At 52.1% G+C, this 17069-nt stretch overlaps 1 protein-coding gene across 1 annotated transcript in view; it reads right to left on the reverse strand.

Moving 5' to 3' along the window:
* CCDC3 (coiled-coil domain containing 3) overlaps positions 1-17069 on the reverse strand; it is a 182577-nt gene that overhangs the window by 155751 nt on the left and 9757 nt on the right. Inside the window, exon 2 of the mRNA XM_069627793.1 lies at positions 7232-7406. Within this exon, the coding sequence (XP_069483894.1) occupies positions 7232-7406 (175 nt within the window). The remainder of the gene's footprint in view (positions 1-7231; positions 7407-17069) is intronic.

The following is a 17069-nucleotide window of genomic DNA, read 5'->3' on the forward strand; positions in this document are numbered from 1 at the left end:
CACCGAAGCGAGTGCAGGGGTCGTCACCGAAGCGAGTGCAGGGGTCGTCACCTAAGCGTGCGAAGCGGTCATCACCGAAGCGAGTGCAGGGGTCGCCACCGAGCGCAGGTGTTGTCACCGAAGTGTGCGCAGGGGTCGTCACCGAAGCGAGCGCAGGAGTCGTCAGCGAAGCATGAGCAGGGGTCGTCACCGAAGCGTGCGCAGGGGTCGGCACCGAAGCGAGTGCAGGTGTCACCGAAGCGTGCGCAGGGGTTGTCACCGAAGCAAGTGCAGGGGTCGTCACCTAAGCGTGCGAAGCGGTCATCACCGAAGCGAGTGCAGGGGTCGCCACCGAGCGCAGGTGTTGTCACCAAAGTGTGCGCAGGGGTCGTCACCGAAGCGAGTGCAGGGGTCGTCACCGAAGCGTGCGCAGGAGTCGTCACCGAAGCGAGTGCAGGGGTCGTCAATGAAGCGAGTGCAGGGGTCGTCACCGAAGCGAGCGCAGGGGTCGTCACCGAAGTGAGCGCAGGAGTCGTCACCGAAGCGAGTGCAGGGGTCGTCACCGAAGCGAGTGCAGGGGTCGTCACCGAAGAGAGTGCAGGGGTCGTCACCGAAGCATGCGCAGGGGTCGTCACCGAAGCGAGTGCAGGGGTCGTCACCGAAGCGAGTGCAGGGGTCGTCACCGAAGCATGCGCAGGGGTCGTCACCGAAGCGAGTGCAGGGGTCGTCACCGAAGAGAGTGCAGGGGTCGTCACCGAAGCATGCGCAGGGGTCGTCACCGAAGCGAGTGCAGGGGTCGTCACCGAATATGAAACAAATACGACGGAGAGCTGTCAAAACCATGGCTTACATTTTAATAAAAATGTGTAGCTGGCATGTTGCGAGTAAAGTATTTGGCCAGGGTCACACACTTTAGCACAGGGGTGAGGCCGGGATTTAAGACCAGTCGTGGGTAAGGATTTCATTGCTCATCTTCTCAGGGGAGTTGGCAAGAGTAGGTTGTAATGTTGGACTTTCAAGAAGGTATTTTTGACAAACACCAGCCAGCAGAGGGAACATCAAGCCTCAGCTTAACAAGCAGAAGGAAGGCTGGTAAACGGGAGCTGAGGAGGGCCCACAACACAAAGGGTCGAAGTCTCAAGAGACGCGATGCCCCTTGGTCTGTGCTTTTGGAAGTAAAGCAGTCGGGGCGCTGCCAGGTGTCTCGGGAAGGGTCGACGGAATATCTGGGAGTGGCCGAAAATCACATTTAGATGCCCGCTTGTGGAGGGCGCCGCTTCATGGCGCTTTGCTGGTAGTATTTGGGGCAGCAGAACAGGCAGTAGCGGGTCGGTGGCCAAAGTGGGCCTTTCCATGCGCCATGCCTGGGCCTTGCTCCCCCAACTCCACGTGGGGGGGGAGCCCAAGCAGTACCACTGTCCGGCTGAGACGGCCATGCAGGGTGCTAGAGGGGAAGGCACGGCTGGTTAAGGCACCTGCAGGGGGTCCAGTGCAATTGGAATGGCAAGGGGCAGAGTTTTTGCGTATAGTGGACCGGTTTCAGGATCTGCAGGGTACAGGCTGCAAATCCCAGCAAGGCCAGCTGAACCTTTTTATCCTTATGAGGTCGATAAACGAGTCCCAGTTTAGACTGGGTAACAATGTACTGTAGTGATGCATTGAAGTATGTCCTATATAAAGCGCTTTAGATGAAAGCGCTAGATTAGTGCGCTCGCCACTTGATGGTAAATAAACCCTCCGCAAACGGGGGGACACTGCTCACCCGGCACCTAAATTCCCCCAGAACGCAGGTGTACAGGTAACCCCCAGTCTGCCACGGGGCCTTGCTGGGTGATGCCGGGAGGGCAAATTTGCGGCGCGGAAGTAGCGTCGCTGTCACATAGCTGGGGGGGTCGGCTGACCCCCCACGTGCAAATAGCGGGAGGGCCCCATTGTGCAACCGTTGAATGTATCGTTATGCACGTGGTGAGTCCATTTCAAAGGCAATAATTCCATGATCGGGGGCAAAGGGGGGGTCTGGGTCGCACCGCTCCCATCTGGATGGCTCGGCGCAGTCCGCTTCTGCGCAAGTTCCTAGTGGTTCTGTGCATTGGGATAGAAATAGGCGCCAATTTAGGGAAATGCAGGAGCCAAAAGTAGCTCCCGAACGGTGCTGGGATAAAACCAGCCAGGATCTGCTAGGCCTGAAGAAAAAGGCAAGCCAAGTAGCATCCAGCGCCCCCCACCCCACCCGCAGTGTTCAAAGATGGCACATGGGGGACGCCACCGTGGCAAGGGGGGCCTCAAGCAGGAGCTGAATGCCAAACCCTGTCTACAAGGGCAATATTGAAACACATTGTGTATAGGCACTGTATAAATAAACGATCACATCATATCATATAGGGTACACCAGGATGGAAAGGGGTAGAAACAGGGCAGGCGGAGGCGCTGGTGGGCCCAGATGGCGTCCAAAGGCCCTGTCCCCGGCGCCCCGTTAAGCGGAGCAAGTCACATAACCAATGCAAAGGGTAGCCTAGGGGAATGCAGGGGTTTCAAGCCCCAAAATGGACCGTCTACCGGGAACAATCAGGTGTTCCAAAGACCATAAGAGGATTAGAGCCGCAGCAGAGGTGATACCCCAAGGAGCGTTTCCTTCCAGAAGCTCAGAGCTTGAGGCTAAGGGTTACAAAATCCCACCTGCACATAAGAGAAAGGGCAGAGCTCGAGAGGAAGTGCAACGGGTGAGGCATAAGGCGCACCCCATTAAATATGGTACATATGGGGCCAGGGGGCGAACATTGCAATACTGCAAACCATCCCCACATAAAGCGCCTTAAAGCTGTGCGTCGCAGGATGAAGGCAGCTGCCAAAGATCTGTTTCAATTCGTGCTGACCCGCGGCCAAAGGCGTGGCAGAAACACGGGCGGCCCAGAACCAGGGAGGTTCTGACAGGGCAGGCTGAGCGGTGGATCCAGAAGGAGAAAGCAGGGGCCTTATAACCGCCTACCGAGGCCACTCCCTTTCAGACACCCTGAGGCCGCTTCAAGGGTCTTGATGGAGCTGCCAACAAGTAATTGGCAGAACAGACAGCCAAGCAACACAGTAAGTGCCTGGCCACAGTAAAAGGAACGACAAATGTGCCGCCAAGTCATACATGAGAAGAAGGGAAACAAATGTGTTACATGAGTTTATAGCCAGAATAGAAAGAAAGCATGGGCTCTGGGCAGCTATCAGGCACAGCATGTTTGGTAAATGGGCTGTGGGGCGGGGCGGGGCGGGGGGCAACCCCCAACCCACAGCGCACTGATAGATTATGCTTTCAAAGGGTGGGGTAAACTGGAGCGGTCAGCAGAAGACAAAAGACGGCCCCTGAAGTTTGAAAAGCTAAAAAACACTAATGTTAAAACTGGGTGAAATGTGTTCACACATACATGAGAGCAAGTATTTAGGGCAGCCTTGCGCTGACCTACCTTGGGGCCCTCGGGGGGTCAGAGAGCGGATAGCCTCTAATATGGGGGTTTGCCTACGTTAGAGGCGCGCGTGGGGCGGAACGGCATGAAAATAGAGATAAGAAAACAAAAACAAGAAAAGGGAGGTCGAGGAACCGAGGAACCCGTACTGACGCCCGCATCACCAATGATGTTCTTGAGATCGTCCCACCTAGGGGGCTAGTTCTTAATACACTGTGAGGCCCCCAGCCGTGTTCACTCCCAGGCCACCCTCAGACACGCTATCACCATGGCTGGCTGGGACGGCCCAGAATAAGGAACCCAGTCCTTCAGAGCATCTGCATGGAGAGGGGGCTTAGGCCCACAAGTGGTCAAGAAAACAGGGGTCTGGACATCAGGGTGTTTCAGAAGATACATAAGGCAAACAAACATCTCTCAACAGATGAGGAAGCCCCCCGACACATAGCCCTAGATAAGGGGGGCACTCCTCTCTGGGTGGGACGAGGAAAGCAGAGACAAACTACCCTTTAGAAGCACTATCGCCCCCTGGTGGGCCACCGGGGACATGCAATGGGATGACATACATGAGAGGCGAGCTGACAACCCTTTACCCCCCAGAATACCTAGTAATACAGCTGGGGTGCAACAAGCTAGTAGAAATAGGAGGAAAACAGCCAACACAAGACATCAGGCTCTGGCATGGCTGACCTCTTTCCTTTCAAATCGACCCTCCCAGGCCCAACTGGGGTCCTTCCTCTCCGACATCTTTTTCTCCACCTGTGGTGTCCCCCAGGGATCAAATCTCTCTCCCTGGCTGTTCAACCAGTATATGGCACTCCTTGCCCACTGCATCGCCGCTCTCTGCCCTAATTTTCAGTGCTATGCGGACGATACCCGGCTCATTTTCAGGCTACCCTCAGCCTCCCCCTCTCCTTCCCTCATCTCTGACTGTTTGTCTGCTATCCAGGAATGGTGAGCCGCCAACGACCTCTGCCTTAATGCCAGTAAGACTGAGATCCTACTCATCGGTACACCCATTCCCTCCTTCCCTGCAGCTCTCTGGCCTGCCTCCCTTGGCCCCCTCCCTGCTCCTACCTGCAATGCAAAAAACCTTGGGGTCATCTTCAACTCCACACTCTCCTTCTCTCCTCATATTTCTGACGTCGCTAAGAAGTCACACTACCAGCTGCACCTCCTCAGAGGTATTCTTCCCTTCCTCTCCTTCCCCCAGAAGCTCACTGTCTCCCGAGCCCTGGTTCTCTCGAAGCTGGATTACTGTAACAGCCTCTACCTTAATCTGCCTGCCTCCACTCTCCGCCCTCTGCAACTCATACAGAACAGAACTGCGAGACTTGTCCTTGGCCTCAAGCCCAGGGACCGTATCTCTCCAGGACTGAAATCTCTACACTGGCTCCCAGTAGCTGCGAGGATAAAGTTCAAAACCCTCTGCATTGTCCACAAGGCCTTTTGGGGCCTTGGTCCTATATACCTTCAACTCTCTCTTCCCAAATATCTTCCTTCCCGAGCCCTTCGCTCATCCGCCTCCAACTCCCTCAGGGTCAGCCGCTTCTCGAAGCAACGAGCTGGGGGTAGATCTCTCTCCGCGGCAGGGGCCTCCCTCTGGAACAGCCTTCCTGCCTCCCTGAAACTTGAGGAGAACCATCTCCGGTTCCGGAAGCACCTCAAAACCTTCCTCTTTGCCTCTGCTTTCTCTCTCCCCTGCTGAACAGCCAATTATTCCTCACTGATACTGCACTGATTCTGCAACTGGACCACTCTTAACGGCCTCGGTCCTGGGCCCAGCCACTCTCCACTTGCACTGATGCCCTGGAACCCCTCTGCACTGCGGGACTGTCTCTGTATCCCTACAGCCCCCCCCCCTTTTCCAGCACTTGTTCTGCACTTACCTTGCACTTGCCACCAATTGGCCCTATTTATTTATTACTTTACGCCACTTACCTTTACTGCACTCCCCCCCCCCTTCCCCTTGCACTTTTCCCCCTCCCCCACCCTTGCACTTGCGCGATCTGAATGACACCTGGCCTAGTAGGATCGTTGTCTGTTTCCCCCTGTTTCCTCCCCTCCCTGCCTCGTCGCGCCTTGAAACACCTGTGTATAGGCGCGTTACAAATGCCATATCATATCATATCATATCACATAGTAAGAAGCAGGAAAGAAACTGATATTTCTGTTGGAAAGAGGGAAATGCAAGGGTGCCTCGTGAATCAGAGCCATTGACATAGCTCGGAGCAAGCTGAACAAAAGCCTAGGAACATTCTGCACAAGCAGGGAGATGACTTTAATCAGGAACGAGAGTAGAGTTTTTTCAAAACAGACCTATTTCAGAGAGGTGGAAACCACCTGTCAGTAAAAAGGATGGAGGTGTTTCACCCAGCGTCCCAAGGGTAAGAAGGTAGAGTCAGGGCACAGCGTCCCAAGGGGAAGGAGGTAGAGTCAGGGCACAGCGTCCCAAGGGGAAGTAGGTCGAGTCAGGGCACAGCGTCCCAAGGGAAAGGAGGTAGAGTCAGGGCACAGCGTCCCAAGGGGAAGTAGGTCGAGTCAGGGCACAGCATCCCAAGGAGAAGTAGGTAGAGTCAGGGCACAGCGTCCCAAGGGGAAGGAGGTAGAGTCAGGGCACAGCGTCCCAAGGGGAAGTAGGTAGAGTCAGGGCACAGCGTCCCAAGGGGAAGGAGGTAGAGTCAGGGCACAGCGTCCCAAGGGGAAGTAGGTAGAGTCAAGGCACAGCGTCCCAAGGGGAAGTAGGTAGAGTCAGGGCACAGCATCCCAAGGAGAAGTAGGTAGAGTCAGGGCACAGCGTGCCAAGGGGAAGGAGGTAGTGTCAGGGCACAGCGTCCCAAGGGGAAGTAGGTAGAGTCAGGGCACAGCGTCCCAAGGGGAAGGAGGTAGAGTCAGGGCACAGCATCCCAAGGGGAAGTAGGTAGAGTCAAGGCACAGCGTCCCAAGGGGAAGTAGGTAGAGTCAGGGCACAGCGTCCCAAGGGGAAGTAGGTAGAGTCAAGGCACAGCGTCCCAAGGGGAAGTAGGTAGAGTCAGGGCCTTTTGGGGGAACCCGAGTGGCCGTGAACCCACGCAGGTGTGGCGGCATGGGCCAGGAAGGAAACTGCCAGCAGGCAGGCACAGGAGTGCTCACCAGCCAATGTACAGGTCTCAAACACACAGACCTGGGAGCTCACGCTGGGGGGCTTCATGTGAGCAAAGAAGGGTAACTCCCAGTGCCTGGCACAAGTGCCCAAAAGTACAGAACTAAGAACACACTGCACACCTCTTTTGGGGAATAACTGTAATACTAAATTATGTTTTTCTTAGTCACCTCCTTTTCATTGCCGACATAAAACAAGTTTCTGCGTTGTATGTATTTACTGTATAGAGTGTATGTCCCACAGGGCTAGCAGTCCCACGGCTTAAGAACTCAAGTAAAACTGCACTGACCGCAATGACCTGGGCGGGAGTAGCGTGTGCCCAGTGTCCTGGAGTCATTGACAGCCTCGTCCATGGATGATTTGACATGAGGCACTGTGATCATGTGAGTCCAAGCCACCAGGAGACCATCTTTCCTATTCCAGGACTTGCTTTTGCAAATCATTATCAGCTGTTACTTTAGTTCAATTACTTCAATTGAGGTGAACAGAGACTGCAACTCCCAGAATGCATCAGTCTTTTCAATGAATGTCTACCAGTGAAATGCAGTAACTTTGCGGCGTGTACCCCCATGGACCCATTCTTTAATCTCTAGCCACGCACATTTCATAGCACTGGGAGGGGGCTGCGCTTGTTCCACTCATTGGGCGGAGGCGGACATCTTACCCGGCTGTCTTCCTGCACCTCCCAGTCGCTGGAGAAGATGGCCGCCTGCGGCTCGTGGGAGCAGTTGGAGAACTGGAAGAGGCTGGAGAACATGCGCCTGTTCTCTTGGGTGTCTGCAAAGATGGCGTCCTGGAAGTTGACTCCATGGGGCTGGAGGCTGTAGTTCTCATCCAGCCTGCAATCAAAAATAAAACGGCAAATTAGCAGCAGGCATGGTATCTGTTATGGAGGGGGAGGGGCACATCCCCCTTAAAGGGGCAACACACATGGGAGGGTTACAACACAACAATATGCCCAGCTCCCGCCGCGATCCATGACGCTAAGTTCTAGCCCAGCCAATCCTTTTCTAACCCTTAGCACTTTTACTTTTTCTGTTTTAAATGGACACATGCTAGTCTGGGGAGAGAATCACCTTGCCTCTCTCGAAGCCTCTACTTTGCTTCATCGGTTTTCTGTGAGTCACTTTTCCTCATGTGCAAGATTGTATCCGCAAAGCAGGGTCGGGACTTTTCCACATTTCCTTGGAAGTTCTGGAATGTGCTGAGGGGTTCGAATGACGTGGATCGCAAGAGTGTTCTGATGTAAATAGAGAGTAGTTTTATAGGCGTGCAACTGCCAGAACTGCACACTACTCCTACTTTACTCCTGGCGGCAGCCATCTTGTGTTTGGCATTTTTCCCAGCCCTGCATGGCTATAATCAGTTTGCTTCAGAGAGGTCCACTGAATCTGTGAAGTGCTGGTCCTCGCTGGAGCCTTCTCCCAGCTCATCAGCATCTCCATAGTCACATCTTTCCAGGACTCCCCTGTTGTCACCGCCCCCGGAGCTCCAACCTGCGAAGGCAAACTAGAAACTTGAACTTGGGAGGGTTGTCTCCAGAAACTGGTGGAGCGTTGGAGACAGTGAGTTTCCCCCTTCCCTTGACAACCACAGAGGACTGACAGAGACCACAGGCTCGGGCCATGAGGACAATGACTAGTTTCTTCAATTACTGATAAGTCTGCGCTGTTGTACTGCCACGCGCCCCATCCACGCTCATACGCTGAACTGAGTCAACAACTTTATTTTCTAAAGTAACATTTCTGTGGTGTATTTGTGGTATATTTTTTCATGCATTTAGACTCAGTGTAATGTCCCATGTTTATGTCCATGGAAGGCAAAGCATTGCCTTGTCCTATTTCTATGTTGCCGACCAACCGGGGTTGGTCACGTGTGTAGGCGGGGTTACCACCAAGCTCAGCAGTCAGAATTAAGAGATAAAAAAGTGAGCACCCCACCCCACTGGTTCCTTGTCATTGCTGTGTGGCTTTTTTTGTGCTGACACATTTAAAATATAACAATGGCGACGAGGTCATATCACCCGCTCGTGCGCAGTGAGAGATGTTCTGCTTCCCGCTCTCCCACTGGAGGAATCTGCCGGCAGTGGCACCCATCAGTAAACTACTCATGCACTTCAGGGAAGGCCTGCAAGCCCGCCTGTGGTGCGGACGATGAACAGAAATCAATGTGTCCCTCAAGGTTGTGCACTCCACCCACAGCATGAGTACTGGAAGCACACACACACATCCAGCAACAAGTTTCCACTGTGAGGTCTGTCAGCCTCAAGCCTGGGACACCAGATCACCGGCGCCAGACTCCAATTATCAGCTCTTTCTCATGCAGAACCTGTGAGGGACCAACGACGACGCATCTGATGAGGTGAGAGAGCACATCTCTGCCTCCTTACATTGCATTGGAAGCTTGTTTTCCCTCGTTACTTCCCCTCTTGAAGGCTTTTACCATGTCAGGAGGAAGGTGTTAGCAGCTCCTCTGATCAGACGCCACACCACCCACTCCCACATGACCCATCAGGGAGGAGGGGAGTCATGAATCATTGAAACTGCCGGCGGCCCGCCTTTTCATATCACTGACACAAGCAGCCTGGCGCCTTCACATTTACATTCATGCAACTGGTGCGCGAGAAGCACGCTGCTCCGAGGAATATTGATGCGCAGGGCACTGCTTTCCACATACCTGAGAGCACCACTGACACTTCTCAGGGCATCATTGACGCCCTAAACAATTATTTTGCTCCACTAAGAAATGTTGATTTCGAACGCCATATCTTCCAAACGTCCACTCAGGAGAAGTGTAAAACATTGGTCAGTTTTGTCATGCGATTATGCAAAAGAGCCAAACACTGTGACTTTGAACACTACTCAACAGAGGAGGCGCTCAAATCTCAAACGATTGCTGGCTGCGAATCGGCCAAAATTCCGTAGGAAGCTATTGCAAAAGGCCAGATCCCTAGATGAGATTTTTCAACTTGCGTGGGCAGACATGGTGCTCTCAATGCAAACGGAATCCCTAGGGAACATTAAAATAACGCGAGGATCCTCCGCAGCATCACTATATCAAATGAGGACAACTGAGTAGACTATCAACAAAGATCAGAAGAAGTGCTATCACTGCAGATATAACTTGCCACATGTGGGCCCATGTCCAGCCATTGGTCACTCTTGTGATGGGTGTGGTGGGCAGAATCATTTTCAATCAGTGTGCAAAAACATCAAATATCTTCCAAGAAACGCCACCCACATAGAATCCAATCATCGAATGAAGGCAAGCTCTCACCATAGACAATGGAGATCTCCCACCAACAGAAGAAACCGCTCATCAAGCAGACCGAGAGGATCCCCACAAAGAACCAGACACCAATGGGATAGAAGGGATGATGCCCGACGAACACTCACTCCGGAAGACACAAAAAGAAGGCCAACACGCCACAAGATGAGATCTGTAGAAACATCACCAAGACATCGCACGAGTCCGAATCATCATGTTCCTGTGTTGACCGTAAGTGAGGATATGTACACACATTAGGCAACAAAACGTTTACAGAACACAGCCCGATGTTATTATTACAAGTCAACGGAAAGGCCTGGGAATTCCTGATTGACACAGGAGCCACTGTCAATGAGGTCAATCAAGACACATATCGAGGACTAGAAAACAAGAAGCATTAAATCCAGCTGACATTGACATTCATCCATACTGGGATTGTTACTCCTCGGTTGGGAGGATCAGAGCTCAAATGGCTCAAAGAGGCCAGAGAAGATTTCGACACTGGAGCACGTGGACGTGGGGGTGTAGAGGAGGTGCCAAGCTCAATTCGCACTCCAACCGCCCAGTTTTAAGTACCAGGAACGTTCACACCGAAATATGTGTTGTATGATGAACAAATAAACCACAGAAAGCCGCAGTTGGGCTCTGTCCAGTACCTATCAGAAGAACAGCACCTATTGAAGTACCGACATGCAAGAAAACCTGGACAGTAACGTACCCATTGAGAAAACCATATCGACACATGAGACAGAATGATGATTGTCAGAATGCAATACCCGAAGAAACTAAAAAGATACTAAAGGAAGATGAATGGTGATGTCACAAGAACCCGGACTGACTCACATATAGAAGATATGATGACCTGTGAAAAATTAAGAGACGAAACACCATGGATACGTGACATCCTGAACCTAAAGTGAAATAATCAATGTCAAAGATGTCAGAAATGGTGCCACATGAGCGATGAAGATAATCAGTTAGTTTACATGTGTACATATGCAAGGAACCACAAGAAGCAAGAAATCATGAGGCTTGCTAAACTTAGCAGTAAAACAGATTGCGGCAAGCGCCACCTATACATATCTACCTCAAAAGGAGCACTTTATATAAGTATACTTCCACTATGCACAAGAGCAGAATCAACCAAGGGTTACTAAAGGTCTCAAGAGGAGAGCCCTGCAGCAAGCAAATCGAAAATTAAAGACAGGGAGAAACTCAGACGCATGTAAATCGTGCGAGGAAGCCAAGGTCGTATCGGCTGAAATAGACCAACAGTGGATATAATTTATGAAAGAAGAACAGAGTATCCTGTTCAGAAAGGTCAAGATAAGCCACAGATGGCAGATGGCTGGCAGAATTAAATCAAATACACAAATTGCCTGAAGAATAAGACAATTTCACGGTGTCACGTGACCAGACGAGCAAGAAGAGATGAAACTTTCACACCTACGCATGGACCTGTGTCATGCACAGATGTCTTAACTTTTCCAGACCAAGAAGCAGTCTTAAGGCCAAAATACAAAGAAATAATTGACACACGACCACTGAGGTGATGACTGATTGTAGCAATAATTGGAGGGAAGCTGGGGGTGCAGACAAACTCCCTGCACCTGGCCGGCTATTCTGCACACTGCTAGGCAAGTGGAAAAGTATGAGTGGGGTCGATGCCAACCCAATCATGGTGGAACAAGTAATCCAGGGTCCAATAGTTAGTAGAACCAATGAGACGTCGTACTTTTAATGACGTCTACAGTAGCCAGTTTGAAGGAAGGGCTTAGATGCCCCACCTGACAGTGTTTACCCAATTCCCTTACTCCGTTACTATATACAGATATAGTGCCTACATTAAAGTGACCTTCCTAGAATCAATAGAGTTGCATGCCTCAGTTTTAAGTCTTACAAATCAGTGATGCCCAGTTTTTGGTATAAATGATGTGTTTTTTCAGAAATTAATTGGAGTTGAAGCGAGAAGGAAGATCGAGCGATTGCTGATATTCATGAACGCCCCGTTTTTTTGTACTTGTCATTAAACGGACTCCCTTTGCCAAACCGTTGAGTTGTCATTATTGATTTGATGCGGGAGTATTAATCTGCATCCCCATCCATCTCAAGGGTGCTGCTGCTCATCTTAAAGTGCTGTTGGGAAACCCCCAGTCCTATGGGCCGGCTAGGGTCCTACTGCACAGGGGTAGAACTGCCCAAGCAATGACTGCCTCTCTACCTTCTGCCGCCTTCACAACTACAAAACCATTTTGAGTCCTTATCTTACAAAACGCCAGTGGGCGGCAGACTAACCCAGAATCTCAAAGAATGGCAAAACATGACTTCAAATGCTTGGGTACTGCCTTCCATTCTTGAAAAGACCCCCAGATTGTCCTCGAACATTCAATCTCTTGGGGAACCAGACCAGCTCCTTCTGCAGGGGTTTCTTTCCCTGCTGGAGAAAGGTGCTGTGGAAAGGGCACCTCTAGCAGAGCTACCAGGGTTGGTTCTCCACCTACTTTCTGGTTCCCAAGAAAGATGGAGGACTGCGACCCTGGTTAGACCTGAGATGCTTGAACATGTTCCTCAGGAAGGACACGTTCAAGAGGGTCAGATATTTTGCAGATCCTCCAGACCCTTCATCCCCAGGATTGGGTGGTATTGATGGACCTTCAGGATGCTTACTTCCATGGGCCTATGTGTCCCAAACACAGGAAGTACCTGAGGTTCGCCATTGGCAGCTCTCACTTTTAGTTTCGAGTACTGGTTTTCCGGGTGACCTACACCCTGAGGGTCTTCACCAAGCTGACGTTGGTGGTGGCAGTGAATCTAAGGAGGGTAGGGATTTACATCTTTTCCTACCTAGACGACTGGCTGATCAGTGTTTGTTCTCCTGAACAGGCTCTGGAACATTTCAATAGCAGCTGCCACTCTCTACACGAACTGGGCTTGTGCCTCAACTTCAAGAAGTCCCGGGTGGCACCTTCCCAAAAGCTTCAGTTCATTATAGTGGTCCTGGACTCAGGGAAGGCTTTGAGACCAGAGTTGAGGGGTCCTCATATTTCACAGATGATGCAGAAGTTTAAAAATGTCCAACTTCTGCCGGCCTTTGATTTTCTGAGGTTGCTCAGCGTCATGGCATCCTGCAATTTACTGTTGTCAGAATCCCGCCTACGGATAAGACCCCTCCAGTGGACCCTCAGATCCCAATGGTCACAGTTCTCAGGCAGGATGACGGACGTCCTTGAGGTCCAGAGCAAGGACGCACAGGATCTCCTGTGATCGCCCTGCGAGGAGAATGTAATGATAGGGGAAACTTTTTGGCAACCCTGGCCAGAGAGAACTGTAGTCACGGATGCTTCCCTCACGGGATGGGGAGCTCACATGAGCGACCTGACAATCAGCAGACTTCGGTCGCCATCAGACTCAAGACTACACAAAAACATGTTTCAGCTGAGGGCGATCAGACTGACTTGACAGCCTTTCTGCCCTCTCTACAGGGGAAGAAGTCCTGATAATGATGAACAACACAGTCGCCATGCACTACCTCAACAAGACAGGGGTTGTATGGTCACTACCATTGGTTAGGGTGGCAATTCAGCTGTGGGTTTGGGCAATACAAGAAGGAATCGCTCTCTATCAGTCGTTCACCTAGCCAGAGAGGAGAACACAATGGTTGGCGCTCTGAGCAGGAAGAGCACAGTCTCCCACCAGTGGCAACTAGCTCAGGAAGTCCTTCAAAAGATCTTCCCCTTTGGGGAACCCCTCAAGTGGATCTGTTCGCATCCAGTATCAACGGGAAATGCGACCTGTTCTGCTCCACGGAATTTCCTCAGAGAGGAGCTTTAGGAGATGTGATTGTGGTGGACTGGGAGTTTCCACTCCTGAACACGTTTCCTCCAGTCCCGTCACTCTTCACATGATCAGGAGGTCCAGGAAATTCGGGAAATCCATGATCCTGATTGCTCCAGATTGGGTCAGGAGGACGTGGTACCTGGACCTTCTAGACATGTCCATCTACCCTCCACTCCTTCCTCCCAGGAGAGTGCACCTACTCCCACAAGATGGAGACTGTCTTCTTCACCCAGACATCATAACTCTGAATCTTCACGCCTGGTTTCTGAGAGGTCAAGACACAATGATTGGGACCTCCGGAAGGCGCTCTGGAGGGGTTGCTTTCGGCCAGAAGACCAGCAATGAAAGCACTGCACACTATACTGCTGCCGTTGGAACAGGTTTTGCGGCTGGTATTGACCCTTTCGCTTGTGACCCTGTCACACCGAGAACATTATTATTTCTCTTTTACACTACTGAAGTAGTGTAAGCCTGGAAACTCCTTGTGTCAAAGTGTGTGATGTCATTGCGTTTTGACCTCCCAGGATCAGCCCCCAGCATGACCCCAGGCTCACAGGCGATGCGGGTGAGCTTAGGGAGCCGTAGGGTGGGCATGAGCTCTAGAATAGCTGGGCAGGTAAAATGGCCGTCTCTTGTGGTCATCGACCCAGCGGGGAAAAGAAACTGGAAAAGTTAAGCAGTTATGAAGGAAGCGAGGCCATGACTGAGGGAGTGGAAGTGAGGTTATTTCTGGCAAAGATCCCCAGCCCGCCCGCATGGCCCTTGTGTCACTGCAGATGGGAGAAGGGCAAATGTAGACCAGGCTCCCTCGAGTCCCACCCAGACTTTGGGCTGCCCTATGCTTTGGGGGTGGGTCCAATACTGATTGGCGTCTCTAATGACATAGAAAGATGGCCTGTCCACAGCAGTACCAGTGGTTCTGATTCATTCTAAATCCTGCAGCAATCGCCTCTGGGAGTCTGTAAGAGGGGGCATTGCTGCTGCCAGCTTTTCAGACGCGTGTCGTTCTGCTGGGGCGGTGTGCCCCCCACCCCCGCCATCCCCCCACAGGTCAGACTGAGGCTGCTGGCACTTGTGTGTTAGGGGCAGCGCAGGCCTGAGGCCTGAGGTCTTGCTTTAATTCTGGACAGGAAACGTGCACATCGTGCACGTTACAGGCTGCCTTTGCCCGCGCCTTCGGGCTGCCTCCTGCACCTTGCAGTTAGCACCCTGCTGTCAAAGAGACATGAATAGCTTTTCAGATGTAGTGTTTTATTCCCGCTGGCTGCCTGTCCCACAATATACACACCACATGGGCGCCTCCCACCAGCAAGGCAACGGGGAGCCCTGAAATGGGCCCCCACCAATCCTGACATATTCCCAGCCTGCCCTGTGCCCATGAATAGAGCGCTGCAGGCTGGAGCCAGGAGAGAGGCTGCGGTGGACACCAGGGCCACTGTGCTCAGTGACCACCCAGCAGAATGCCTCCCAAATCCTCTTGAAACAAGCATTGGCAAAGCCAACAGTTTAGGCTTTTGTGTAGGCCTGTGATATGCATTTACCAGGTGCTCCAGAGCGACAGTATGAACCCATCTGATGACAACTAGAACATTGTGTGATGACTTAAGTATATGAGATCAGTGCCCATCACATGCCCATCGAAAACCTACACATAGCCAAAAAGGATTGGGGTTATGATCCTGTGGGGGAAATGTTTGAGGGAGAAAAGACCGAAGATTATTTTTCCGAAATAACCTTTGGCCTTTTCTCCCTGGAACATTTCTGACTTGGCCCCCACCCACACTCCCACCCCCAGCTCCCTACTTACCTTGCGGCGGCACACTTGGCTGCGTCTCGCCGACTCGCTGTGTCCCTGCGATGCCTGTTCCCTTTCACTTCTGTGATGGGGAACCGGCGCCGCAGGGTCCTTTCCTGTCCTTTTTATTTATTTTACTTTTAGGGATCGGCTGCAGGGGACACCCCGCTCAAAATATAGTGAACAAGGGTGCAGGGGACACCCCCTCACCCCTGCAGCCCTTAGCACCGAATGAGGGTTTTGGTAGAACTTTTTGGCCGTTCAGAATTTTCGAACAGTCGAAATTCAGCCAAATCACCAATTCAGGCTTTTTTTTGCTGACTTTTTGGGCGTTTCCACCAAAAACAGTTGGCTTTGAAATGCTAGTTTTTAACAGGACGCCTGTGCAAGGAACAGGGATAAATCAGGTGGCTGAAGGCACACTTGCTATTACACCAGTGACATGCTTACTGATGTCTGCAGACAGCTTAGAAATAACACTGGTCGGCAAAAGTATGATGCTACTGCTTGAAAGAGCTAGCTGACAGGGATCCCAGCAGGATGTGTGCTGGGTGGGAAGGGGGCGGGTGTCGGGGGGAGTGGCCATGGGAAGTCAATGGATCTGGAACAAACAAACAACACCCATAATCTGTGAACCCCCCTCAAATATCTAATAGTTCTGGTTTATAGTTGGTGCTTAAGTGAAATTACTAGGCAAAAGTTCAAACTATTTGACGACTTCGTGTGCTCTGTTATCAGCTTGGATTGTACACACACAATTCAATAACAGGCTGCTTGAAACCATCTATTTCCCTGTACCGCCCTCACAGGTGGGGGAGCCTGTTCTAAAGCCCACCCAAGTTTGGTAGAACCGGTAGATGCAGCTGTAACTTTCAGCACAATAAACCAATACATCTGCATGAATAACCTCCCCTCCTGCAGCACCTCCCCCCTGCAGAACCTCCCCCTCCTGCGGCACCTCCTCTCCCTGAAGCACCTCCTCCCCTTCCTGCAGCACCTTCTCTCTCATACAGCACCTCTCCCCCTGCAGCACCTCCACTCCCTGCAGCACCTCCCCTCCTGCAGCACCTCCACTCCCTGCAGCACCTCCACTCCCTGCAGCACCTCACCCACCATCTCCTCCATCCTGTAAGTCCTTCCCTATGCAGCACCTTCTCTCCCTGCAGCACCTCCTCTCCCTGCAGCACCTCCACTCCCTAAAGCACCTCCACTCCCCGCAACACCTCATCCACCATCTCCTCCATCATGCAAGTCCTTCCCCATGCAGCACCTCCACTCCTTGCAGCACCTCCACTCCCTGCAGCACCTCACCCATCATCCTCCATCCTGCAAGTCCTTCCCCCTGCAGAAACTGCCCTTCCTGCAGCACCTCCACTCTCTACTGCACCCCCCCCGCAACAGCCCCACTCCCTGCAGCACCTCCACTCCCTGCAGCACCTGACCCACCATCTCCTCCATCCTGCAAGTCCTTCCCCCGCAGAACGCCCCCTTCCTGCAGCACCTTCTTTCTCATACAGCACCTCTCCCCCTGCAGCACCTCCACTCCCTGCAGCACCTCCACTCCCTGCAGCACCCCCACTCCCTGTAGCACCTCTCCCCTGCA

Source organism: Ambystoma mexicanum, chromosome 12, assembly GCF_040938575.1.
Source record: "Ambystoma mexicanum isolate Mex_15411 chromosome 12, UKY_AmexF1_1, whole genome shotgun sequence".
Lineage (NCBI taxonomy): Eukaryota > Metazoa > Chordata > Amphibia > Caudata > Ambystomatidae > Ambystoma > Ambystoma mexicanum.